General features: G+C 37.1%; 1 protein-coding gene across 8 annotated transcripts in view; it reads left to right on the top strand.

Moving 5' to 3' along the window:
- prkag2a (protein kinase, AMP-activated, gamma 2 non-catalytic subunit a) overlaps window positions 1-27554 on the top strand; it is a 93779-nt gene that overhangs the window by 30683 nt on the left and 35542 nt on the right. The window contains exons 1-2 of one of the 8 annotated variants that reach the window (XM_051686671.1): window positions 12963-13182; window positions 13268-13508. The exons of 5 other annotated variants lie outside the window; for them this stretch is intronic. In XM_051686671.1, the coding sequence (XP_051542631.1) occupies window positions 13409-13508 (100 nt within the window). In that variant the 5' untranslated portion in view covers window positions 12963-13182; window positions 13268-13408. Of the gene's footprint in view, window positions 1-12962; window positions 13509-27554 lie in introns of those variants that run through there. 2 more of the 8 variants (XM_051686673.1, XM_051686670.1) reach the window with 2 other exon arrangements.

Below are 27554 nucleotides of genomic sequence, written 5' to 3'. Positions count from 1 at the left end.
AAATCCACAAGAAAAGTTGTCCGCACACTGAATGAGAAACAGACTAGAAAAACAACAACTCTACCCTTTTGTAGACACATGATTAGAGATTGAGACCAGCTGAGCTTGATGAGGAAACTCTTAAGGTAGCAACACTAAATTACAGAGACTTCCACAAAGTTTTAACATGAGAAGCACAGAAAAAAGGCACACACACAACAATTCCACAAGCAATTAAACATACGGTACCACAAGAAATTACATTAAAAAAAACAACCAAGGTCCATCTCCTCATTCATGCCATTGGGAGCTAGAGAGTTCAACTCAAAAATCCAGAAGGCCTTTCTCTAATAATTTCTTGTCTCGGTCTCGATTAGCATAATCAGGGGTCATGGTGGCACCCATGGCTGTACCTTCAATTTGCAAATAGAATTCTTTGTCAATACAAGTTCTGCCATATCTATAATGAGCTCAGTAGGCAGGCCATCATCATCAGTGCATAGATCAAATGCACAAAAGTGCCAAAAGGCCATCTGTGTGGTGAATGTTTGAATATAGAGAAGTGACATCCATAGTAGCGAGTATGACATCTTCATCATCTTCGTAATAGCTGACAAACACTGAAGGAAGTCTGTTGTATCTCTAAGATAGCTGGGAAGAGATGTGACTATGGGTCTCAAAACAAAATCAACAAAATTGGAAAGTGGACCCTGAGAGACTATTATTACTATAGGTCGTCCAGATGGATTAACCAAATATTTATGGACTTTGGGCAAGATATAGAAAGCAGGCTTGGTAGGAGAGCAATTGACAAGATACTGTAATTCTTTATCAGGAGATCAATGAATGAGAGTGTACTTTCTTTAGAAACATCTCAATCTCTTTTTGAACTTTATAGTAGATTGTATTTTGTAATTGTCGAAGACTGTCGATTGATTAAAGTAATCATGGTTGACTGTGAATACTACATTTCTACAATGGCATCTGAAACTGAAAACTATTGATTTTAAATGATGCTGCATCCAAGCCACTAGGTGTCAGTGTAAGTCCAAGATGACACAAAAACAAAAGTTACTTAGTGCACCTTTAACTACCTTTAATAGTTAATGCACTATGAACTAACAATGAACAATTGTATTTTTATTAACTAACATTAACAAAGATGAATAAATGCTGTAAAAATATATATTGTTAATTGGTTGTTCATGATACCTAATGTATTAGCTAATGTTAACGCATGGAACCTTATTGTAAAGGGTTACTGTTTATTTGTATCAGTAAAAACCTGTTTATGATAAAAGTCATAATTTCAAGAATTGCACAGCAATGCCAAAAATGACAAAATGGTTATTTATTTAAAGCAATAGTTCACCCTATGAAAATGTTGTTGTCATACAGAAGAAAGTAAGTAATGCAGGTTTGGAACAACATATGAAGGTTAAAGTTACAGTTAAATGATGACAGAAATTTCATTTTTTGGGTGAACCATCCCTTTAAAACTCAATTTCCAGATGTGGAGATATTTCTGTACCTTTATTATGACAGAGCTACAATGAGTGACACTCAGCTTGATTTACACCAATAGAAAGCATTTTCTGTTCCAACAGTGTTTGTCATTCTGGAAATGACACCTGTCTGGACCTCAGCCTATTTTATTCTGGAATTGGACTGCAACCAGAGAGTGACATCATCTTATACCAATCAGAAAGCGAAAAATCCATAATTAGATCATGGTTGCTTTCATACAAATTACATTAAATCAATCCTATGCTCTCAAACATGCTCAGAACCCCTTGGAATTATGGAGATGAAGACAGCCCTCTATCTCTGATATGGTATTTTCAGAGTCCATGGTGGATTGAAGCTGTGTCATCCTCAAAACATTAATGTTAGTTAGTGCCACGGTCTAATTGTGTGGTTGCACCACCTACTGGTCAGAATATAAATTTGTGCTTCTGGTTTTTCTAGTCATGATCAACAATCAGGCTTTTGCTGAAAAATGTCCTGTGATGTTTCCTGGGAACATGCTGAGTCAAAGGGAATGGTTTGCAACATGTTTTAATCCTATTTGAAAAACTGTGGGGTGCAAGATAAATATGTATTTCTTATTACAGTTTATTGAGTTTTACTGTTATTTACTTAGTTGCTTTAGCAATACACAAGATAATGCATTTTTTAAGACAATTGGCGCCAAGCAGCACAAAAGTGGTTAGTGGATTTACATGCAATTTTCTTTATGGCCACTAGTTGGAGACAAAGTAAACAGAATTATTGACAGCTTGTGTAACGGCTTCTTTGCTCTAAATAAATTTACAAGAACTAATAAATAACTGGAAGTTATACAGACATAGTTATATAAATAAATATATGAACTAACAAAAGAGCCAGAAGATAACATATGCAGACACTGGAAAGTTTGAAATTGTGAGGTCCTTGTCTCCTAGAGTGAAACCTGGTTAGGTTGCATGGTGCATCATGACAATGTGATGTTCTTGAATGTCTTAGTTACCATTCACTTGTCTGGAAACAAAAAAACTTTTGAGTTCCACAAAAGAAAAACTATGTTATGCAGTTGGAGCAATATAAAGGAGAGTAAATTATACAGATTTAAAATTATTTGGGTGCATTATTCCTTTAATTGGATATCAGAACTGCTGTCTTCCCTGATCGCACCTCACCATTTCATCATTAAGTCTTAGCTACTAATTCTGTAACTTGCCCAAGCTCAGCATCCAAGCACAGACAGCCATCCGTTCCCAGGGGAATGTGTTAGACGTGTGTATATGTGTGAGAAAAGGAGATAGATGATGAGAGCAAAAGAGAGATAGAGGACATTCAAGCACATGAGAGAAGGATAAAACAGAATCGGTGGGCTCTTTTCTACTTGACACATTCTCACTCACTTTGCCCTGGGAGCAGTGAACCCCTGATGCCCTTATTCACTATGGCCTCACAGCCAGTCACCAGGCAATGGCTAAATAAACAGCGTCCGGGTTCAGGCAGCGAGAGGAGCGGCTGACAGGTGACTGGGATAAAGCGCAGGGTGGCGTCTAGTGTCACATCAGCCTTATCTCAGCAGTTGGACTGTCACAAACTCATGTGTGACATGACCTCCTCTGTGGTGACCAAATAAGGCCTGTTTCCGCTTTTGTCCCCATGTATGGTATTTGTCACGCACAGTCATAAGCAGTGAATTCTTTTTCTGCAAGTCAGCTCCAGTTTAAAAGGAATATGCATTGAAATGTGTTGACATAATCTAAGCAAAAAAGAGTATTTAAAGAATATATATAAAGTTGTGCTCAAAAGTTTGCATACCCTTGGAGAATTGGTAATATACTGTATGTACCATTTTTAAAGAAAACATGAGTGAGCAGGCAAAACACATTTCTTTTATTTCTTGTGGGATTCATATTCAACTGTAGGTTATAACAGAATGGCACAATCATAAAACAAATCAAGGCAACAAAGAAAAAAATGAAATGACCCCTGTTCAAAAGTCTGCATACCCTTAGTTCTTAATAATGTGTATTGCCCCCTTTAGCATCAATGACAGCATGCAGTCTTTTGTAATAGTTGTCTATGAGGCCCCAAATTCTTGCAGGTGGTATAGCTGCCCATTTGTCTTGGCAAAATGCCTCCAGGTCATGCAAAGTCTTTGGTCATCTTGCATGAACCGCACGTTTGAGATCTCCCCAGAGTGGCTCGATGATATTAAGGTCAGGAGACTGTGATGGCCACTGCAGAACCTTCACCTTTTTCTGCAGTAATCACTGGAGGGTCAACTTGGCCTTGTGCTTAGGGTCATTGTCGTGCTTGAAAGTCCAAGAGCGTCCCATGCGCGGCTTTCATGCAAAAGAATGCAAATGGTCTGCCAGTATTTTCTGATAACATGCTGCATTCATCTTGCCATCAATTTTCACAAGATTCCCCGTGCCTTTAGAGCTCACACACCCCCAAAACATTTTTTTTTTCTTTTTTTTTTTAGGACATGGTGTCATGCTGTTTGGACATGGTGTTATGGTAATAACATGTTTTTTGGGCACAACCATACAACACTATGTTATCATCATTGATAGTACCTTGGTGTACCATGAAAATACAACGGTTTATGAACATGGTTACCATACAATAACAAAGACTCTTAACATCCTTTACTCCTGCAAAACAGTATCATTGTGTTAGTATATTTATAATTACCATAATGGTAATTCCATGATATTCTTTAAAGTGCCTTAGGTACTATGGAAATGCAGTGGTATATGGATATGATTATCATACAATACTGTGGTAAATAGATCAAACTAACATGGTATTACCATCTGATATCACCATGAAACTTTGACATTATTTGAATATGGTTATCATCTAGTATTAAATACTAATGTACCACAGTATTAACATTTGATAACATTACCATACTTATTTTTAAGGGAAATTAGGTTATAATTTGGTTTGGATTTAAAATATTATCCAATCAGATCTACAGCTCTGGGAAAAATTAAGAGACCACTGCAAAATTATCCCTAGTTTTACTACTTATAGGTATGTGTTTGTGAAAAATGAAAAGTTTTGTTTTATTCTATAAAGTACTGACAACATTTCTCCCAAATTCCAAATAAGAATATTGCCATTTAGAGCATTTATTTGCAGAAAATAACAACTGGTCAAAATAACAAAAAAGATGCCGTGTTTTCAGACCTCGAATAATGCAAAGAAAACAAGTTCATATTCATTTTTAAACAATACAATACTAATGTTTTAACTTAGGAAGAGTTCAGAAACCAATATTTCAAACAATAACCCTGATTTCCAGTCACAGCTTTCATGCATCTTGGCATGCTCTCCACCAGTCTTTCACATTGCTGTTGGGTGACTTTATGCCACACCTGGCGCAAAAATTCAAGCAGCTCGGCTTTGTTTGATGGCGTGATCAGATTCTAGAGGTTTTCAATGGGGTTCAGGTCTGGAGATTGGGCTGGCCATGACAGGTTCTTGATCCAGTGGTCCTACATCCACACCTTGATTGACCTGGCTGTCTGGCATGGAGCATTGTCCTGCTGGAAAAAACAATCCTCAGAGTTGGGGAACATCGTCAGAGCAGAAGGAAGCAAGTTTTCTTCCAGGATAACCTTGTTTGTGGCTTGATTCATGTGTCCTTTACAAAGACAAATCTGCCTGATTACAGCCTTGATGAAGCACCCCCAGATCATCACTGATCCTCCACCTGGTCGTCTAATGATTAGACGGAGACCTGGAGAGGCCTACACACCCACTCGCACCCACTGTGAAATTTGGTGGAGGATCGGTGATGATCTGGGGTTGCTTCAGCAGGCAGATTCGTCTTTTTTTTTCTTTGCATTATTCAAGGTCTGAAAACATCTTTTTTGTTATTTTGACCAGTTGTCATTTTCTGCAAATAAATGCTCTAAATGACTATCTTTTTATTTGGAATTATGGAGAAATGTTGTCAGTAATTTATAGAATAAAATGTTAATTTTACTCAAACACATAAATAGTAAATCCAGAGAAACTGATAATTTTGCAGTGGTCTCTTAATTTTTTCCAGAGCTGTATAGTTTACAGTAAACAGGCTGGCCTCTATGCCCAGAGACGTTGGTGTTTTTGAGCTCTTTGTTTTTTACAGAACAAAATATTTCAGCAGCAGATCAAGCTGATGATGACATGAACAGAGTAAGCTGCCCTTGCTGCAGTTATGTAATCCAGTCTGAGGTCCTGAGGTTAATTTTAGTAAGGGAAGTGTGGTTTTGGTGAGGGGTTCAGGCAGGGTTTGGTCCTTTTTGTGTACAGGGAAAGATAAGAACGCTTTAGAAATCATCTGACACTGATAAAATATTCAGGCTCCTGTTTTTGAGTCTCCTTTTTCCATCTCCAGAACACACACACACACACACACACACACTGAATGTAGTTTGAAAAATTTATGCCTGCTTGTCAAAGGTCTGTGTGCTATTAGTAAATGAGAGTTTGACCTCCCTGCTGTTACATATTTCTTTTACTTGATAGCATACACACCTGTAAATATGACTTGTTCAATTCCTTAATTGCTAACTATATATATATATATATATATTAGTATTTGACACAGATTGTATCTTTGTAATATACCTTTAAACCTTTAGATATCTTTTAAATTATATTTTTCTCTCTCATTAAAAATGAACAGAAATATCTCATTAAAATAAATAATAAATATTATTAGTAGCAAAATAAGAAATCACTTTTTGTCAACATTATTCAAATGAAAATAAATTTTAATAGTTAATATGAATTAAATGTAATAAAAAATGTAGATGATTAATTTATATTGTTATTTTTGTCCACTTAATTTTAAACAAAGTACTTCGTTGCATAAATTATTGTTTATTTCAGCTTATTTTACAGGTGGTCCCTCAGCCCAACCAGCAAAAAGTATCCAAAACCCATCTAAAACCAGCAAACCAGACCAGCTGGACCTGGCTGGGAGACCAGCAAACCAACTTAGGCTGGTTTAAGGTTTTTCTTTCAGCAGGAATGTAATATTTACAGTATAGTTTTGCTTTCTAACATGTTAGCAAACATTTGGATATTGTCTTGATAACGTTAGAGTAATGTCTCAGAGCTGTCATCATACCATTCCTCAGTCTCATTCAGGACAATACTGTTCATCATAGCATCTAAAACTGTAGAGAGCTCATGCATATTTACAGCAAACTGCCATGTTTATACATAATTTAGAGTCAAAAGTAATAGCAAGAGCATATCTTTACTAGGGAATAGTCTACAGACTGACTATGAATGTATCTTTTTTGGTAGAACCGTTCATCTCTGACTTCTAAGAACTGAAAGGGCTAGGACCCAAAAACAATGACCTCTCGTCATTTCCAAACCCATATGAGTTTATTTCCTCTATGGAACACAAAAGGAGATGTTAAGCTGGCTCTACACTAGCTGATTTTCCCAATGATTTTCAGGTGTTAGCTTCATTAACATGATCACTGGCCAGGCAGAGGGAGACAGGGCGCCCATTAGCACCTCTCAGCGGGAGGTGTTAATCACATGACTGTCTGGACTCCCAGCTGAGTTAATGCCTTAAAACACTGAAAATACACATCCAGCTTGCTTGAAATTATCACTGGCTGTGGGTGGGGCGGAAACACGCCACCAAGGCAGTGACCAATGAGTGCAGTTCATGTATAAAGTGTTTTGTTTTTTTTTGCCGGAGGACGGAAGCAATTTGATTTCTGCAGAAAAAGCACTTTATTTTGTTTGGCTTTTTTACACACTTGTTAGGCCTTGCACTAATGCCTGACAAAAAGAGTAAAAAACAACAACAACAACAAAAAAAATAAAAACACATAAATAACAGTAAATGTCATACAAGTTGTGTACCATATTAAGAGGACAAGGGTTTTTTCAAATAATTGCCAAATTTAAATATAGACTTTAAAAAATGTGTTTAAAAATATAGAGCCAAACCATTTTGTTTTAATCTACGAAAGGTTAGGTTGTAGATTGATGCCTTTTAAATGGGTTTTTTGACTATTTGAAATCTTTTTTGTGACTGAAAAATCAAGGAACATGTTTGTCACCATATTTTGATAATGACCTGTCTACTTAATCATTTATTCCATATAGTTGTGCAACAAGTTAACAGTTGTTAGCCGGTCATCATCACTAAGTAAACCTGTCCAAGGTAATAACACATTGCTTACCGTCTATTAATATCAATTTATACATGTTCACATGTGTATATAAAAGCGACTGCTATAATGGCGTTCTTACCTCCAATTCCCGCCGAAGGACTGCCAAGCCATAGTGTCAGCGGCCACGTAAGTGTGGTCTTGCCCAAAACTTTCGGCGCTTTCTATTTTTTCTGCGTGTAACCAGAAATATTAAAACAGAAGCTGCAGCCGCTGCTACAAAACACTGCTTGCTGTTCATATTTGCCTGTGTGTTCATGTTTCGCACAGAGGAGGTGGTCTTGCTCTTATTTCCGCAAACTTCAGGTTGATTGGCTGTGAAAATGGGGCGTGACAGTGAAGCGTTGAGAAAAGTCAAAGGCAGTCGTTAAGTGTGACACCTTCTCTCCATTTTAAATTGGCAAATGAGACTAGGAGGGCAAGATTAGCAAAAACAGTCATTAAGTGTGACACCCCCCACCCAATTTGAGTTGTTCTGAGTCTGCTAGTGTAGAGCCAGCTTTAGAATGTTCTAGTCCCCATTCACTTTCATTGTATGGAAAAATAGATGCAATAAATGTGAATGGTGACTGAAACTAACATTTTACCTTTCTCTGCCATCACAGAGGCAATCACCTACATTTTTGTAAGTTATTTGACAGGAACAGAAGCCAACAGAAGGAAACCATCTGGCTTGACTCAAGTAGCACAAGGTGACCTACAGTAGGAAAGAGCTCCATTCTTATATTTCCATGGACTTGGCATTGCTCGCTCTTTCCAAAAGCTTTATGAAATCACACAAATGGAGGTGAACTGTAGGAAACGTTGCTGAGGGTTTTCTAATCTTGACACTGTAGAAGAGCAGGTCAGCACTTAAAGAGACAAGCACATTAACCCTTTTCCAAAATCAAGTGAGCTGGCTTGCTGTCTACTGCCTACATAGGCAGCTGCTTTCTAAAAGCCGGTTTATACTTCTGCATCAAAACTATCCGTAGGCTACGCAGACTACGACAGATACAACCGAAAATGTAAATATGCTTTATTATTTTAGAAATGAAGGCATTTTCTATATATATTCTAGCATTTTAGCTGTGTACTTGCAGAACAATGCAGACACCATCGGAGAACTATACTGTAAATGCAGACAAAGAGCTTACGGTGTAGGTTCGACTCAGAAGTAGTGGTCGACCAATATGGGTTTTTTAATGGCCCATGCCAATATCCAGATTGCAGGGTGGCTGATAGGCAGCTAGGATGCCAATATATCACACAATTTAATTTAGTAAATAATATAAACATAAATTTTTTTTATTTAGCACTATATTTACTCAATTTCACTCTAAAATGTAACGTTGTAAAAGATTATATAAAAAAAATTATTGTATTTTAAATGGTAGATAGAAGTTTCTTCTGTCTAGGAAATAACAGTACATACAGTAGTCCAGCAACCATGGATGGCATGTCCACGTTAGCAATCGCATTTTCTCAAACATACCAAATCAAACCAATTGCACATACAGTGCATAGTGAATAAGACATTTACTTATAGCACACGTGAAGCACTTTTACTTTGAGGTTGCACTCACACACTCTGCCTGCTTGGATTGTCATGGGCTATATCTGAAACCAGGAAAATGCTGCCTTTGGAGGCTGTATACGGAGGCAGGATGAAAATAATGTGCTTTTCAAACTGTTAGGAGACCAGTTTACATAAGAGTTCCATTCATTCAAAACAGCTGTCAGTTAAGCCATTAACTGATTAAGCAGCAAGTCAGCTGCCTACATTTTTGGATACAGCCATGTAGTGACCGTCATGATTTGTGAATCAGAGGAACTTTTGATCCTGATTCTGAAGTTTTTAATTCTGGCAGATAGAATACGCACTTCAGAGGAAGATATTAGATGAGCGCTTGACGGGAAGAAAACGCTGGATTTTCGTGAGGTTCGTGAATTACATCTTTTTAAACGAGATATCTGCATATTTGCCGATGGTATATAATAGAAGTTTTAATGATATTTGCCTTTTATTAATAGAAAAGTTACAGGGAACTGTTGAGGAGAGACTGTTAGAATATGTGCTTCAGAAGAAGATTTATGAGCGTTCCACAGGATGCTGGATCTGCTGAAGTTGTGTGAGGTTGGTTTATTACATCTGTTTAAACGAGATATGCACATATTTGCAGATGGTATATGATATTAGTTTTATTGATATTTGCCTTTTTATCATTAGACAAGACAGTTAAAAGTTACAGAGAACTGTTGAGTAGAGAGAGAGGGAGAATGAAACAGGCGAGCACTTTAGCTCAAACACGTCTACCGCAGCTCTGATATGCGGACCATTTAAATGAGACTGTGTTGCACACCAGTCCATTACTGTAGTAACACGATGGCACGTAACAACAAAACAAACCATAACTGGTCGTTTACATGTCTCAATCACTTCACCTGCAAGCAGGTGATTTTCCGCGCCCTCAAGAAATAAATCGGCCAAAGGGGAATATTTATCGGCTGATGCCGATAATTAAAACATTCTGAATATCGGCCGATTTATTGCCTCGCCGGTATATCAGAAATACTGTATAAACCGACCTTATGGCAGCATCCTAACTGAAATGGAACCTTGTAAGTGAATGATTTGGAACACTTGACTTTACAATTTGCAATTTGCATTTGTGCCACGCAAAATACTTGTGTGAAGCACAAAAAAGACAACTAAGAATGCCTCCTGTAGTTTACCCTAAAAACCAACAGAGTCATGTTGACCCTCCTTTTTGGAAGACGTCAGGGTGCACAATGGATTTCAGAGGGATTAGCTGCTCTCCTCACACCTAAGGGACTTTTTGGGCTCAAATGAGCGTGTTTAGGATGGCTTAGCAGATTCTAAGTGGCTCTGGCAAGGAACAATGGCAGAGAGTTTGAAAAATGAGAAGTGATTAATCAAATCCTATCTAATTCTGCTTACTGAAGTATCTCTTGTTTGGCAGTGTACCTTGAAGTGTGACTTTACCCACTATTAGGTGATTAATTTAATGCCTCAGGTGCACTGACAGAGAATGATTTGTTTATGATGGTGCAGGAAGCAGGGGGTGATCAGATGTCGGCAGTTATCACCAAGGACTTGGATTCATTAGCCAAAGCGATTATTGCCGAGATTGTTTTACCTCTTTGAGTGGAATGCCAACCAAAACTCAAATATCAGATTTTTATGAGGCTTGAAGGGATAGTTCACTCAAAAATGAAAGTTCTGTCATCATTTAGTCACTCTCATGTTCCAAACCCGCATGATTTACCTCTGTGGAACAGAAAAATTGATGTTAGGTAGAATGACAGCTTCAGTCACCTTTCACTTTCATTGTATGGAAAAAGGATGCAATAAGAGTGAACGGTGACTGAGGCAAACATTCTTCCAAACATCTCCTTTTGTGTTCCATGGAGGAAAGTCATTTGGGAAGTAATCTGGGTTCAGAACAACATTTTAATTTTGGGTGAACTATCTCTTAAAAGGACTAGGGTTTATTCAGAGAGTTCCAGATTTGCTCTGTTATTTTGTGTATCTATTCAATGTAAAGGTCAGTTTACATCAAAGATTTACCCGTGTGACCGCACTAAAGAGAAGACGAAAAAAGGTTGATGATAAATAATGCAAGAACATCCTGAAAGCTTAATGAAGTTTCATTACTACAAGTGTCTGACAATCTAGACATCACTTCTAAGCCAAGTGAACTTTATGGCTTCTCTGCAGTACCAACAGAGAAAATGTTGTACTCCACCATGCTTGGGTGTTGTGAATTGTTGTCAGGGCAATACTATGCAGTTACTAAGGTTTATGAGTGGTTTTTAGCCTGTTGCTTTAAGGCTGCTGGGTTGTTCTGGGTGGTTGCTAGGGCATTGCTAGATGTTTTCTAGTCTGTTGTGGGTGGTTGCTAGGTGTTTTTTCCCTTTGGAAATGGTGCCAATAAGAGCAAAAATAGGCGCAAGACATTCTTTTGTGTTTGTTGACATGTTATCAAGAATAAAATGTGTGAGTTTGTGAATGAATTTAGTTATCTTAATTTTAAGATGCATTTTTGTGATGCTAAAGGCAGCTATAATTGCCAGTTTTTCACTGGTAACATGCAGATTTAAAGGGAAATAATTGTTAAAATGTTAAAAAGCGAATGCATGAACATACACAATAGGGACACCGATATGAGCAGCATGCACACTAGAAGCTCAGTTACAGGTACTGCACTAAAATAACTAAGAATTCTGCCCTAAACATCATGTTTGTGAATAATTAAGAGAAACTGTGCACCGGTTTTTAGCACTTTCTTTCTTGTCTTTTACTTTTTTGCTCTTTATTATCATTTTGTAATACACAGACGTAATGATTGATGTATGTCCTCATGAAATCTGAGATTCTCTCCTCGAAATCCGAACACAAGTGGTCAAAAGAGATGACCAGGTGTAACGGTGATGTGTCTCGCTTTTACACTTGTGATCAGAACACCCAAAATGCATCGTAATACCAGTGTACGAATGGTCATGTGGTTGAGACACTACAGTCCTGTAATGTGCGCACCAACACAGTGAAAAACAAGACTGTGATTCGCAGAGCGCCGATGGCAAGTCGTGTTATGTACACTTGGCTTAAGCTACATTATTTGAGGCATCATGTGCATAGGACAACGGTGTGATGAGTTATGCGCCAGATGTTAATACTTAGGGTTTGGTGGTTGCTGAACTCCCTAACCCTAAATATGTGCAATAGTAAAAGTAATGCTTGCCTTAGCTGCACCACTAATAAGTGAATAGAAATGCAATTTCATTTGGCACTGAACAGGAATGTTCTCCCATGGTGCCAAATTAATTTTGGTTTGGAAAGGCATTCAGAAATGTTCAGTCCTGTTGTATGGTCTCTTGATTAATTTTCGGCCTTGCCTTAATGAATCTGGGACTCTAGATCAGGGAAAGACCACATGAAATTGGAAGCTTGTTTTTATTTGAACAATGTGTTCCAATGTCTGTCAAACAGTTGACACTGACACTGTATGCTAGCATCTTATTTAGCCCTTCTTTTTTGGTTTGTCTAATAATGTAAACGTCCATTTAACATGAGCAGTTTACATACACATAGATAGACACAGATGCACAACACTTAATGCATATGTATCCACATGAAATATTCACGAGTAGGCAGAGTTTCCTCCTGTTTAGCCAATCGCCAGCAATGCCTGACCAGGCACGGGTAGGTTTCATTTTACAGTCTGCCTGTTACAAAGGCTGTTTTGAAAACACACACACACATACTCGCATACACACAGCTGCACCTGACAATCTACTGAAGGGTTGCCAACTGATTAGCCACTGAATCAGAACTCTGAAACACAGAAGAGAAGAGAAGAAAAGAAAAGAAAAGAGAAGAGAAGAGAAGAGAAGAGAAGAGAAGAGAAGAGAAGAGAAGAGAAGAGAGAAGAGAAGAGAAGAGAACGTGTTGAGGAATTTCTTGAAGGAAGACCTTTGGTTATTTGGTTTTTTGTTAGAAGTGAGAATTCTTTAAACATAATTTTCTAAGCTGTTCTGATCTGGAATTACCTGTTAGTCACTTGCACCATGGTTTGATAACACAGATCCAAGGCCAGAAAATTCTCCAGGCAACTACAGAGACTCAGTAACCACAGAGAGTCAATTGAAACATCTTCCAGCCCTGTCTGTGACTATGGCATGATCTACCGCATTGTCCACAGCCTCTCTGCATTCCCTCATCACCCATGAAACGATTTAGTAGCCTGAGAGGGATCAAAAAGCGCAAGGATCAAGATGGGCGGACAGGGAGACGCCAGTCAGAGCCCAACAGCCACCTAGGAACCAGTAAGATGACAATTAATACTTATTGTGTTGCATTATTGTTGTCTTTTTGAATCAAGTATTAGTTATGGTTTACATTTATGTATGTTTTGCATGAGTGACACTTGCAGAGAGATTAACAGGCCACAGACACTGTGGCCTCACAAAGTATTTGGACACTTAATCCATTCTTTGCATTAGATTTCAAAACAAATGTCATCTAGATAGATAGCAAGCACACTTTTCAAGCAAAACATTTCCCTCCAAAAAGATTGTTAGGTTTTAAATTATACACCATGTAGCAGCCAATAATGTAATAAAAGTCAATAATGTAATAACTGCCAATAACGTAATACATTTTCCATTCTTAATGTAATAAAAGTCAATAATGTAATAACTTATTACATTATGGGCAAAAAGTTATTACGTTATTGGTTCAGAAATGTTATTACATTATTGACATTTATTACATTAAGAATGGAAAATGTATTACATTATCGGTAGTTATTACATTAATGGTAGTTGTTACATTATTGGCTGCTACACACCATAAAAAAAAAAAAAAACTATTAATTTGCAGTAAAAAAAAAAAAAAAAAACTGTCCACCCTGGTTGCCAATAATTCACAAAAAAAAAGTAAAAAAAATGTCACATTTTTTGACAAAAATACAGTGACCATGTTTTAGGCATTACGGATGTCATTTTGGTGTCTGTATATTTTACAAATCACTACCGTATATATCATTAAATAATATAATGTTAATATACCAACCTACTGGAACTACAAAAAACTTGCACTTTTAATTGTACCATTAACCACCATAGTAACACAAGTCGTAAAACAAAAAGTCACATGATGACTTTAATCAAGAGTGGCCTTTCCAGGAGCAGTGGCCAATAAATATGTTGGAGTGTCACTCGCACCAGCACAAAACACCTTAAGGGTAGCACGTGACAATAAAATAAAGCAATAAACATGAACTTAACGACGTAAAATGTAACATAACGTATATTAAAAATAAGAAGAAAAATAAAGATTTAAATAAATATAAGAAAATTCGATGGGTCATGCTGGGACTTCTTGGCACACCCAGTTATTGTTTTTCACCATAATTTTAACAATAATTTACAGTATTGTCTTGTTAAACAAATATAATGTTCACCTTTAACTACAAGGTATAACATACCTTTACTTCTAAAACATGTATATTTTTTGCAATATGTTACTGTAGAATTACATGTTTTGTCTTGTTATATAAAATATATTTTTCACTGTACATGGTAATGTAACTACCAGTTAACCAATTAACAATTTTCAAACTTTTTTAGTTAAAATTCTGAGCAGCTTTTACAGTGATCTAACAAAGATAAGACAGTGGCACATTTGGATAAATTATTAAAGTGTTTTAAAACAGAGCAAATAAAAATCTTTTAGTCTCTTTTCCCTGTTTATTGATGATTGATGAGTGTAGAGCTATAAGACTTGTAGCTACAACTCAAACTTTGCCAGTAAAACCCCCTGCCTTTGAATTTGATGACAGGATGGAAACTCTTCGGTAGCTCAGGCTTTTTGTCCATCTCAATAGCCTCTTTGCCTAGACCTCATTTCTCAGTGCAAGCTTGGAATTAAACCTGCTGCAAGATGATTACAGGAAACCTGAAGACTAGATGCTGCCCTGTACTCATTAGAGATAAGAAGCACTGAATTTCTCATAAGGATATATGCTTTTCATCGAAATGTTGGAATGCTCCCAAATGAGTGATTTTGGTTGGAATGTGACTAGTTTAAAAAAATTAAGTATGTCTGCAATGTGGATCAACAAATATGTTAAAGCTATTATGTGTGTGTTGTCTAAATCTGATGTTTTTTCTTCTTCTAGTTTTTAGTTTAATGAACAGAAATGGCTGATCCTGTGATATTATGAATAAGAATGGTTATTTATAGTCTGCTGAGAGTGTCAGTGAGGCTCATTAAATATAAAAATGACATTTCAGTATGGCTGGGAGGAAATAACAAGCTCTAACAGGAGTTTGCCACTTCAAACCTGCCTGTCTTATACACACACACACACACACACAAACACACACACACTAAAATGGCATTTTATTCTTTGTCTTCATTTGAACTTTGAACAGCCCATCCTTGTGGTGCTTGTGGTCAATGGCATTGGATGTGGACAGCAAATATATGTTATAGTAGTCAGGGTTGGGAGGGTTACTTTTTAAATGTATTCCACTACAGATTACAGAATGTATGCTGTAAAATGTAATTTGTAACATATTCTATTAGATTATTCAAGGTCAGTAATGTATTCTAAATACTTCGGATTACTTCTTCAGCACTGGTAGATTTTTTCACTTGTTTTGACTATAAAAACTCTGCCAGTACAGTAAGACAAAATACACATGTTAAAAATACATTCTCTGAAAAACCGAAATATCTTATGCAGTGCTGTTTCTAAAACAAGATCAATCAAATTGATCTTGTTTTAAATATTTTTAGATATTTTTACAGGAAAACGATACAAAAATTACTATCAAGAATACGATTTTTGCCCTAATATCAAAGGTCTTACTAGAAAAAAGAAATTATGATCCAACGTGAATTTTCTTGATAAAAAAATATGATCATGTCTGGTAACATGTGCATGTAAAATAGCTAGAAATAGCATTTCAGCTTAGCATAAAGATGACAATTTACACAAGGTTTATTTCTATTTCTTGTGCTCCAAACTTACTTCAAACTTACTTTGTCTGCTCGTATGAATGTAACGCATTATAAGAAAGTGTTTCACCGCTGTTCAAATGCACTTTGGATCACATCAATTATATGTATACATTTTTCCATCTGAAAGGACTAAATATTAAATGAAACCAGTGACAATCAAATGCAAAGTAATCTCTTCAGTAATCTAAATACTTTTTGAATGTAACTGTATTCTAATTACTAATGATTTAAATTGTAACTGTAGTGGAATGCAGTTACTTATATTTTGTATTTTAAATACGTATTCCCGTTACGTGTATTTCGTTACTCCCCAACCCTGATAGTAGGAATGGGCACGAGTACTTGAGTTCTTTGAAGTGACAGCAATGATCATTCAGGAAAACACAATTGCGTGACTAAAATATTTCACACAAATTGAAATTCAGTAACAACTACAGGCAAAAAGGGGCCTAGTTTTAACAATTGTGATTGGCTATGGTGTGATTTTTGTCCAATTCATCAGACAACAATTTGCCCCAAACACTGGGACAGAGCGCATTTGAATGTAACAGAATGCAGGGATCTTGAGACGAGTGTTTTAAGCATTTTTTTTAGACACGTAGTTTGAGAAGTTTTTTTAGAAGAACTGTTTTTAACTTAAAAACACCAAGCTGATGGTGTGAGAATCTTGTAATAACTCCCTTTTTCTCTATTTCCCAATCCATTTAACTTTTCATAAATGGTCATTTAATCCATCTCTACTTTTATAAGTCTTAATTATGGAGAAACATTAAGGGATAATTAAAAGATAGTTCACCCAAAAATGAAAATCTCTCTTCTTTTACTCACCCTCATGCCATCCCAGGTGTGTTTGACTTTCTTCTGCAGAGCACAAACAAAGATTTTTAGAAGAATATCTCAGCTCTGTAGGTCCATACAATGCCAGTGAATGGGTACCAAAATTTTGACGCTCCAAAAATGCACATAAATGCAGCATAAAAGTAATTCAGAAGACTGCAGTGGTTTAATCCATATCTTCAGAAGCAATATGATAGGTGTGGGTGAGAAATAGTTCAATATTTAAGTCCTTTTTACCTATAAATTCTCCATCCTGCCCAATAGGTGGCGATATGCACGAAGAATGCAAATCGCTAAAAATAAAAGTAGAATGTGAAAGTGGAGATTGATAGTAAAAAATATTGATCTGTTTCTCACCCACACTTAATATATCGCTTCAGAAGACATGGATTACAATTCACTTGCATTGTAAGGATCTAAAGAGCTGAGATATTCTTCTAAAAATCTTTGTTTGTGTTCTGCAGAAGAAAGAAAGTCATACACATCTGGTATGGCATGAGGGTTATTAAATGATGAGAGAATTTTCATTTTTGGGTGAACAAAATGACAGAATGTTTGGCCACTCACATGTAAAAACATAATTATACAGACTTAAAAGAATGTTCCGAGTTCAATACAAGTTAAGCTCAAACGGCAGCATTTGTGGCATAATATTGATTACCACAAAATTTTATTTTGACTTACCCCTCTTTTTCTTTAAAAAAAAAAACAAAAACAAAAACAAAAAAAATCTGGGGCACTTACAATGGAAGTGAATGGGGCCAATTTTTTAATGTTAAAATTCTCACTTTTTCAAAAGTATAGCCACAAGATATAACCAAAATGTGTGTTAACATGATTTTAGTGTGATAAAATCACTTACTAACCTTTTCTGAGTAAAGTTATAGACAATTTTACAACTTTGTTGCCATGACGATGTAATGTCAACAAACCCTAAAATGACTGTAAAAAATTACAATTTAAACAACTTTACAGCTCAAGACGAATTAATATACGTAAGTGCTTTTATAAAATTATATGCTTCACATTTCTGCCTAAAAATTGGCTGCATCCACTTCCGTTGTAAGCGCCTCACTGTAACCTCAATTTTTGCTTTTTTTTAAAGAAAGGAGGGATGAGTAGAAATAATTTATTAATAAACATTGCTAATAAACATTATGCCACAAATTCTGTCAATTGAGCTTAACTTATATTGAACCCGGAACATTTCTTTAATGCAATTTTACAGTTAAACCCTTAGCCTACCTGTTTTTGGGAAAGCTGACCTAACACAACTAAATGTTCTCATGGTTCTTTATGAAACATTTTATGTGTGTTACTGCCAAGTGTACTACTGTAAATGATGATAGGTGACACCTAGGGTCTTAAACACATTGACCACTCTGGTCCTCATCAACATTGCATAACACGAGGTCTCAAAACACAGAATGTATCCGCTACAAGTGGCCACTTACATTAACCATCAGATCACGTTCTATGCTGTATCTAACAGTCAGAGGATGGAAGAACAATTTGAGACCTGTTCTGTCCTTACACACCCAGGTGTCCATAATGGAGTATCACAACTGAATTCCACTATCCCTCAGTGCTTGTTTTGAAAGTCCTAGAGAAACTAAATGTTGTGTGATGGAGCAGCAACATTAACCTGAATTTTGCGTGCTAAGGAGAGATTCACTTTTATTATTATTTCTCAAACTTTGGGTTAGGGGTTTGTTCTAAACCCTATTCCACATATTAAACGTTTGTGCTTTTTGTGGTACAGCCATGAATGATACTCGAAATCGTGCGACTTGTTGAGGAGAGGTGTGCTATTACATTTTTTAATGACCAGACTTTGGTCGGATTTTTGTCTGGTGGACAATAAAACAGGTGACACAATCTCATAAACTTGCACTGAAGGAGGGACCCGAGTCATAGGGACCAAATTTTCATAGAGACTTAGAGGTAGGGTCAGAACACCCTAGCAGTCGCATAGCAACACGCTAAAAGGCCAATAACTGATTAATCGGACGATTAAAAAAATATCTTAGTCTTTCCTTACTTATTTCAGGACTCTTATTTTGAAATGAAGGAGACTTGGTTTCGTTACAATACTCTGTATTTAAGTATTTACCAAATAATTTTTTATAGCCTATATATTCACCAGATTAAGAATTTTGTAGGAATAATAATAATAATAATAATAAAACTATCGGCAACTATTGACGTTGGTTTTTGCCGATGACTGATAGTTCCAAAAAGCAACTATTGGCACAATTAATCGGTAAAACCGATATATCGGTTAACCTCTATTAGCAACCTCATAGTAATGTCCTGGCAGTCACAAAAAGCTGTCCTTCTGGACAGCGAGTGGACCAGAGTCCTAGCAAGTGTGATAAAGTGTTCTGAATACCCTTTGAACCCTTTAAAGTGCAGCTAATGTTGGACTGGAATCCAAAAATAAAGACTAGCCTCTAAAAATAAGACCAGGCTTTGATTATTTTCGTATCATTTTCAGCTATGCGCTGAAAATTAGAGCAGCAAGCACATACTCTCATGTGACGGAAATATCACGCATACTGGAAAAATGCAATCCTATTGGTTGGTTTAAAGGATTTTGACAGGCGTCACTATGACATCCATGTGGATGGTGCCTGCTGAGAGAACAGCATGGACTCTGTGACACATGGCACACGTGTCATCAGACAGAGACAAAATTCAAAGCAACAGTCATAGCAGCATCCTCATCCACTGTATTACACTCCCAACAGGCACTCTGTAATGGAATATTTGCATACTGTGAAGTACACACTATAGTCTGTCTTTTTTAAATATTCAGTAAAACAGTATGTACTGTACTATGCAATGCTAAACATTTCAAACTGTATGCTACATTGTTGTCATTGACTTTATTACACTGCATGTAATACAGTGGGGTGGAGTCCAGTTGTCATCTCAGTAATAAGGCAGTTTGAATATATAATCCTTTTGTGTATGTAAAAATGTCTTATATTTTGACAGTCCCACCAAATAATCTTAGTTTATATTGCTTCTGTGATATTCATAACACTGAAAATGATCTGTGCTCTGTTGAATACTGCACATTTTGAGAAATGTAGTAGCACATCTTGGTATTCCATGCATACAGATATTTCAAATACTGTGCAAAATATATATACATATATATATATATATATATATATATATATATATATATATATATATATATATATATATATATATACTGTGTACTGCAGAAATAGTACGAGTAGTATGAGTATTATTATGCTATTCCAAACATGGTCATCTTCCTGTGCACAGGCCACATGTTTAGGAAAAATAATAATAAAGCAAAATAAAAAAAATAGTGCATTAAAAATAGTCTTAAAAATTGCCTGCTGTGATATTCTTAACCTGCCATACAGCTGTCCTAGTTTTCTAACCAGATGCAATTTTTTGCACAACTAGCTTTAGGGGGCGCTGCTCAGCTTCCTGTTTTCTCATAGCCCCAGAACAGCCCTTGGAATTTTGATAAGATAAGATTCACATCTCTGTAACTCCGCATGTTTTAGAAGTTATGTCTTTACTCTTGGCTGTACTTTCTGCAGAAGGCTTTTAGTTATTTTACCTTAGATATCTTCTTACATGCCACAGCAATCACAGCTCCTGGAAACAATCTTACAAATGTGAACTGTCTTCCTTGAACAGCACAATTGAAAATACACAGTATGATATGAAACCTTTCATTTATTTTTTTGGCCATAAAGGGCATTTGTTCCAAGTAGCACACAATGCACAGTGTTTACTCAGCTGGTATATGAAAAATAGCTTTTTAAGTTGTGTCTAGCTCACTCAATCAAAAAGAGAGACACATGAAAGAGAGAGAGAGAGAGAGAGAGAGAGAGAGAGAGAGAGAGAGAGAGAGAGAGAGAGAGAGAGAGAGAGAGAGAAGGCAAATGAAGAAGTCAGAGCTGGTTGTTTTGGCAGTGCACAGGCTTTTTAGAGTAGCAAGGGTTGTATATATATATATATATATATATATATATATATATATATATATATATATATATATATATATATATATATATATATATATACATTCAATTATTTGGATGGGTGAGCGAATACTTTTGGCAATATAGTGTATATATATATATATATATATATATATATATATATATATATATATATATATATATATATATATATATATATATATTTATATACACTATATTGCCAAAAGTATTCGCTCACCCATCCAAATAATTGAATTCAGGTGTTCCAATCACTTCCATGGCCACAGGTGTATAAAATGAAGCACCTAGGCATGCAGACTGCTTCTACAAACATTTGTGAAAGAATGGGCCGCTCTCAGGAGCTCAGTGAATTCCAGCGTGGTACTGTGATAGGATGCCATCTGTGCAACAAGTCCAGTCGTGAAATTTCCTCGCTACTAAATATTCCACAGTCAACTGTCAGTGGTATTATAACAAAGTGGAAGCGATTGGGAATGACAGCAACTCAGCCACAAAGTGGAAGGCCACGTAAAATGACAGAGTGGGGTCAGCGGATGCTGAGGCGCATAGTGCGCAGAGGTTGCCAACTTTCTGCAGAGTCAATCGCTGCAGACCTCCAAAGTTCATGTGGCATTCAGATTAGCTCAAGAACAGTGCGTAGAGAGCTTCATGGAATGGGTTTTCATGGCCGAGCAGCTGTATCCAAGCCATACATCACCAAGTGCAATGCAAAGCGTCGGATGCAGTGGTGTAAAGCACGCCACTGGACTCTAGAGCAGTGGAGACGCGTTCTCTGGAGTGACGAATCACGCTTCTCCATCTGGCAATCTGATGGACGAGTCTGGGTTTGGCAGTTGCCAGGAGAACGGTACTTGTCTGACTGCATTGTGCCAACTGTGAAGTTTGGTGGAGGGGGGATTATGGTGTGGGGTTGTTTTTCAGGAGCTGGGCTTGGCCCTTTAGTTCCAGTGAAAGGAACTCTGAATGCTTCAGCATACCAAGAGATTTTGGACAATTCCATGCTCCCAACTTTGTGGAAACAGTTTGGGGATGGCCCCTTCCTGTTCCAACATGACTGCGCACCAGTGCACAAAGCAAGGTCCATAAAGACATGGATGAGCGAGTTTGGTGTGGAAGAACTTGACTGGCCTGCACAGAGTCCTGACCTCAACCCGATAGAGCACCTTTGGGATGAATTAGAGCGAAGACTGCGAGCCAGGCCTTCTCGTCCAACATCAGTGTCTGACCTCACAAATGCACTTCTGGAAGAATGGTCAAACATTCCCATAAACACACTCCTAAACCTTGTGGAAAGCCTTCCCAGAAGAGTTGAAGCTGTTATAGCTGCAAAGGGTGGGCTGACGTCATATTAAACCCTATGGATTAAGAATGGGATGTCACTTAAGTTCATATGCGTCTAAAGGCAGATGAGCGAATACTTTTGCAATATAGTGTATATTATAAATATAGAAAATGAAATACGGTAACTAAATATTGTTCAACGAAATACGGTAGAGGCTAATGTCAAAAGAAAATACAAACAGGGCATTAGCCTACCCATATGCTTCAGCATACATCACCTTAATATATGCTTATATCATTCACAGCATTTTATGCATTTAACACGTTTAAGTCACTCAAGGCATTTTATGCATTTAACACATGCTTAAATCACTCAAAGCATTTTATGCATTTAACACGTTTAAGTCACTCAAAGCATTTTATGCATTTAACACATGCTTAAATCACTCAAATCATTTTATGCATTTAACACGTTTAAGTCACTCAAAGCATTTTATGCATTTAACACATGTTTAAGTCACTCAAGGCATTTTATGCATTTAACACGTTTAAGTCACTCAAGGCATTTTATGCATTTAACACATGTTTAAGTCACTCAAAGCATTTTATGCATTTAACACGTTTAAGTCACTCAAAGCATTTTATGCATTTAACACATGTTTAAGTCACTCAAGGCATTTTATGCATTTAACACGTTTAAATCACTCAAAGCATTTTATGCATTTAACACGTTTAAGTCACTCAAGGCATTTTATGCATTTAACACATGTTTAAGTCACTCAAGGCATTTTATGCATTTAACACATGTTTAAGTCACTCAAAGCATTTTATGCATTTAACACATGTTTAAGTCACTCAAAGCATTTTATGCATTTAACACGTTTAAGTCACTCAAAGCATTTTATGCATTTAACACGTTTAAGTCACTCAAAGCATTTTATGCATTTAACACATGTTTAAGTCACTCAAGGCATTTTATGCATTTAACACGTTTAAGTCACTCAAAGCATTTTATGCATTTAACACGTTTAAGTCACTCAAGGCATTTTATGCATTTAACACGTTTAAGTCACTCAAAGCATTTTATGCATTTAACACATGTTTAAGTCACTCAAGGCATTTTATGCATTTAACACATGTTTAAGTCACTCAAGGCATTTTATGCATTTAACACGTTTAAGTCACTCAAAGCATTTTATGCATTTAACACGTTTAAGTCACTCAAAGCATTTTATGCATTTAACACGTTTAAATCACTCAAAGCATTTTATGCATTTAACACGTTTAAGTCACTCAAGGCATTTTATGCATTTAACACATGTTTAAGTCACTCAAGGCATTTTATGCATTTAACACATGTTTAAGTCACTCAAAGCATTTTATGCATTTAACACATGTTTAAGTCACTCAAAGCATTTTATGCATTTAACACGTTTAAGTCACTCAAAGCATTTTATGCATTTAACACGTTTAAGTCACTCAAAGCATTTTATGCATTTAACACGTTTAAGTCACTCAAAGCATTTTATGCATTTAACACGTTTAAATCACTCAAAGCATTTTATGCATTTAACACGTTTAAGTCACTCAAGGCATTTTATGCATTTAACACATGTTTAAGTCACTCAAGGCATTTTATGCATTTAACACATGTTTAAGTCACTCAAAGCATTTTATGCATTTAACACATGTTTAAGTCACTCAAAGCATTTTATGCATTTAACACGTTTAAGTCACTCAAAGCATTTTATGCATTTAACACGTTTAAGTCACTCAAAGCATTTTATGCATTTAACACATGTTTAAGTCACTCAAGGCATTTTATGCATTTAACACGTTTAAATCACTCAAAGCATTTTATGCATTTAACACGTTTAAATCACTCAAAGCATTTTATGCATTTAACACGTTTAAGTCACTCAAGGCATTTTATGCATTTAACACATGTTTAAGTCACTCAAGGCATTTTATGCATTTAACACGTTTAAGTCACTCAAGGCATTTTATGCATTTAACACATGTTTAAGTCACTCAAAGCATTTTATGCATTTAACACATGTTTAAGTCACTCAAAGCATTTTATGCATTTAACACATGTTTAAATCACTCAAAGCAATTTATGCATTTCTAACCTGGTTCTAAGGACATGTATAACAATTTAAAACAATCAAATTCTCATTATACATGTTCACTTAATTGAAAAACACTCTTGGCTATAAATCATTAAATAAAATATGATTAATTCTAAATTTTCATACCCAGTCCTTGCATGTGCAGCAGATGTGGTCAAACTCCACACATCCAATCCATATGCATCCTTCAAAAATGATCCATAACAAATACGCAATTTTAACATACAACTCTTCTGAACACATATTTAATGCAATTTATAGGCATTTTGTGTAAAATTCTGGGAGCTCTCTTGCACAACATATGCTCTCACGTCAGTAACCAGCACACATGCGCAACACAAAGAGTGCCGGAAAGCAGGTGTAGCAAAACTCCAGTTCTTAAAGATGCCACATCCAATTTTTGACTAGAGTTAAATTACATTAAATTTCTCCACTTGGCTACATAAAAAACTGTTCCTATCAAGTGCAGTTTAAGGTTTGTGTTAGGAATAATATTTTAAGTTTAAATTTCATGGCTTACTGAATAGTAAATGACCTGCCAGTGATCGAGGCATTGGTAACTTAGCATTAAGTTAACTAATCTAACATGAGGTTAGAGGTCATTGAGGAGAAGTTTGTTAACCCCTCTCTACAAGGCAAAAAAAAACAAAGTAGATCATGGTGACAGAACAGAGTGCAGAGTGCAGACAGCACTGTGCTTAGGACAAAATGAAAAGAACATTTACAATATTTACTTCCTAATACATGTTCCTGGTCTTCTTGTGTGTGATTCATTGTGTTATTCCAAAAGAGATTTTTAATTTTTTATTTTTTTTTTAAATGTATTTGTTCTTCCTCTGAAACTATCTTTTGTCACCAAGCCCTCTTGTTTTTTTTTTTTTTTCTCTCCCCTTTTCTCCCCAATTTGGAATGCCCAATTCCCAATGCGCTCTAGGTCCTTGTGGTGGCATAGTGACTTGCCTCAATCTGGGTGGTCGAGGACGAATCTCAGTTGCCTCTGCGTCTGAGACAGTCAATTCTTGCATCTTATCACGTGGCTTGTTGAGCGTGTTACCACAGAGACATAGCGCGTGTGGATGCTTCACGATATTCTCCGCGGCATCCATGCACAACTCACCACACGCCCCGCCGAGAGCGAGAACCACATTATAGAGACCACGAGGAGATGCCTCTACCCTCCCCAGCAACCGGGCCAATTTAGTTACTTAGGAGACCTGGCTGGAGTCACTCAGAACACCCTGGATTCGAATTCGCGACTCCAGGAGTGGTAGTCAGCGTCTTTACTTGCTGAGCTATCCAGGCCCCCAAGCCCTCTTGTTTTTTAATTACTCCTACTTTTCACAAACCAATCAATTACTGGTTGATATTATCAAGTGTCGCCCTACATTTATTTCCCGTTGAATATCCTATTTCACTAGGAAATATGTCACATTACAGAAGTAAAATGGGTTGCATATGCCACTTTTAATGATGACTTTAAAGGTGACGTGAAATTTTTTTCTGTTAAAATACTTTCTCCTGTCCCATCTTAATATGCAGAGACAACTATAAGTAAGCCATTTGTAGGTTGACTTCACCCAAGTAATGCGGTGGCTCTGTCACTATCAAAACATTGCTCAATTTCAGTGTTGGGAAGTAGCTAACTACAAGTAGCGATGCTACTACTTAACTACATTTTTCAGTAACTTATCATTAGCTCAGCTGCTTTTAAAACAGAGTAGCTTTTCTAGTAGCTAACTACTTTTTCCAGCAAGCAGTGGTGTAGCATGACTGAACGCTACATCACATTGGTCAGATTACAACAAATAGCCTTCTTTATTGCGTAGAAGCCAAACTTCTACCGGCAAAACATCTGACGAACTTTAAGCGTATTCGGGCTGCTGTTCAGAATCAGGCAGCGTCTTTCTTCTTCTTCTTTTGAAACAGCAGATCACAAACTAAAATAGTGCATTGCCTCCATCTACTGGCAGATTATTCTGGCTCACTTGGATAAGAAGAGATGTCTGATGATTATGTAAAGCGAACAACCACAGTTTGTTTACTTTTACTAGACATACAGGTCGTGTAAATCTAAAAATTATTAAAGAACACCAGTCTATTCTATGAAACAAATAATATTTCAGACTCTTTGTTCTAAATAGATAAAACAACAGCATATTTAATACTTTACTATTTTAAATAAAATCATTCAAAAAGTTGCAACAAGTTGCAACTCGTGGCAACTTGACGTGGCTACATGGCATGATGTGGTAACATGGTACGGCAGTATCCTGACTTGGCCATGGTAGGCGTGGATGCTGACTCGTTGGCCATGGCAGGCGTGAGTGCTGGCAGGCCTGGACCATGGTGCAGAGGCGGGCCTGGACCATGGAGCAGAGGCGGGCCTGGACCATGGTGCAGAGGCGGGCCTGGACCATGGAGCAGAGGCGGGCCTGGACCATGGAGCAGAAGCGGGCCTGGACCGTGGAGCAGAGGCGGGCCTGGAGAGTGGAACAGAGGTGGGCCTGGACCATGGAGTAAAGGCTTGCTTGTGACATGGCATGGAGCAGTCTGGGGCTTGGCTGAGACATAGCATGGAGCAGACTGAAGCATGGCTGTGACATGGCATGGAGCAGACTGAAGTTCGGCTGTGACATGGCGTGAAGTAGACTGAGGTGTTATTGTGACAGGCTCAGGCGTTGCTGTGACATGGCATGGAGCAGGCTGAGGCATTGCTGTGACATGGCATGGAGCAGGCTGAGGCATTGCTGTGACATGGCATGGAGCAGGCTGAGGCGTTGCTGTGACATGGCATGGATCAGGCTGAGGAGTTGCTGTGACATGGCATGGATCAGGCTGAGGCATTGCTGTGACATGGCATGGATCAGGCTGAGGCGTTGCTGTGACATGGCATGGATCAGGCTGAGGCGTTGCTGTGACATGGCATGGATCAGGCTGAGGCATTGCTGTGACATGGCATGGATCAGGCTGAGGAGTTGCTGTGACATGGCATGGATCAGGCTGAGGCATTGCTGTGACATGGCATGGATCAGGCTGAGGCGTTGCTGTGACATGGCATGGAGCAGGCTGAGGCGTT

This window comes from Myxocyprinus asiaticus, chromosome 44 (assembly GCF_019703515.2).
Source record: "Myxocyprinus asiaticus isolate MX2 ecotype Aquarium Trade chromosome 44, UBuf_Myxa_2, whole genome shotgun sequence".
In the NCBI taxonomy this organism is placed as follows: Eukaryota; Metazoa; Chordata; class Actinopteri; order Cypriniformes; family Catostomidae; genus Myxocyprinus; species Myxocyprinus asiaticus.
Note: the sequence above shows the minus strand (reverse complement) of the source record. Positions and strands in the feature narration are given on the sequence as shown.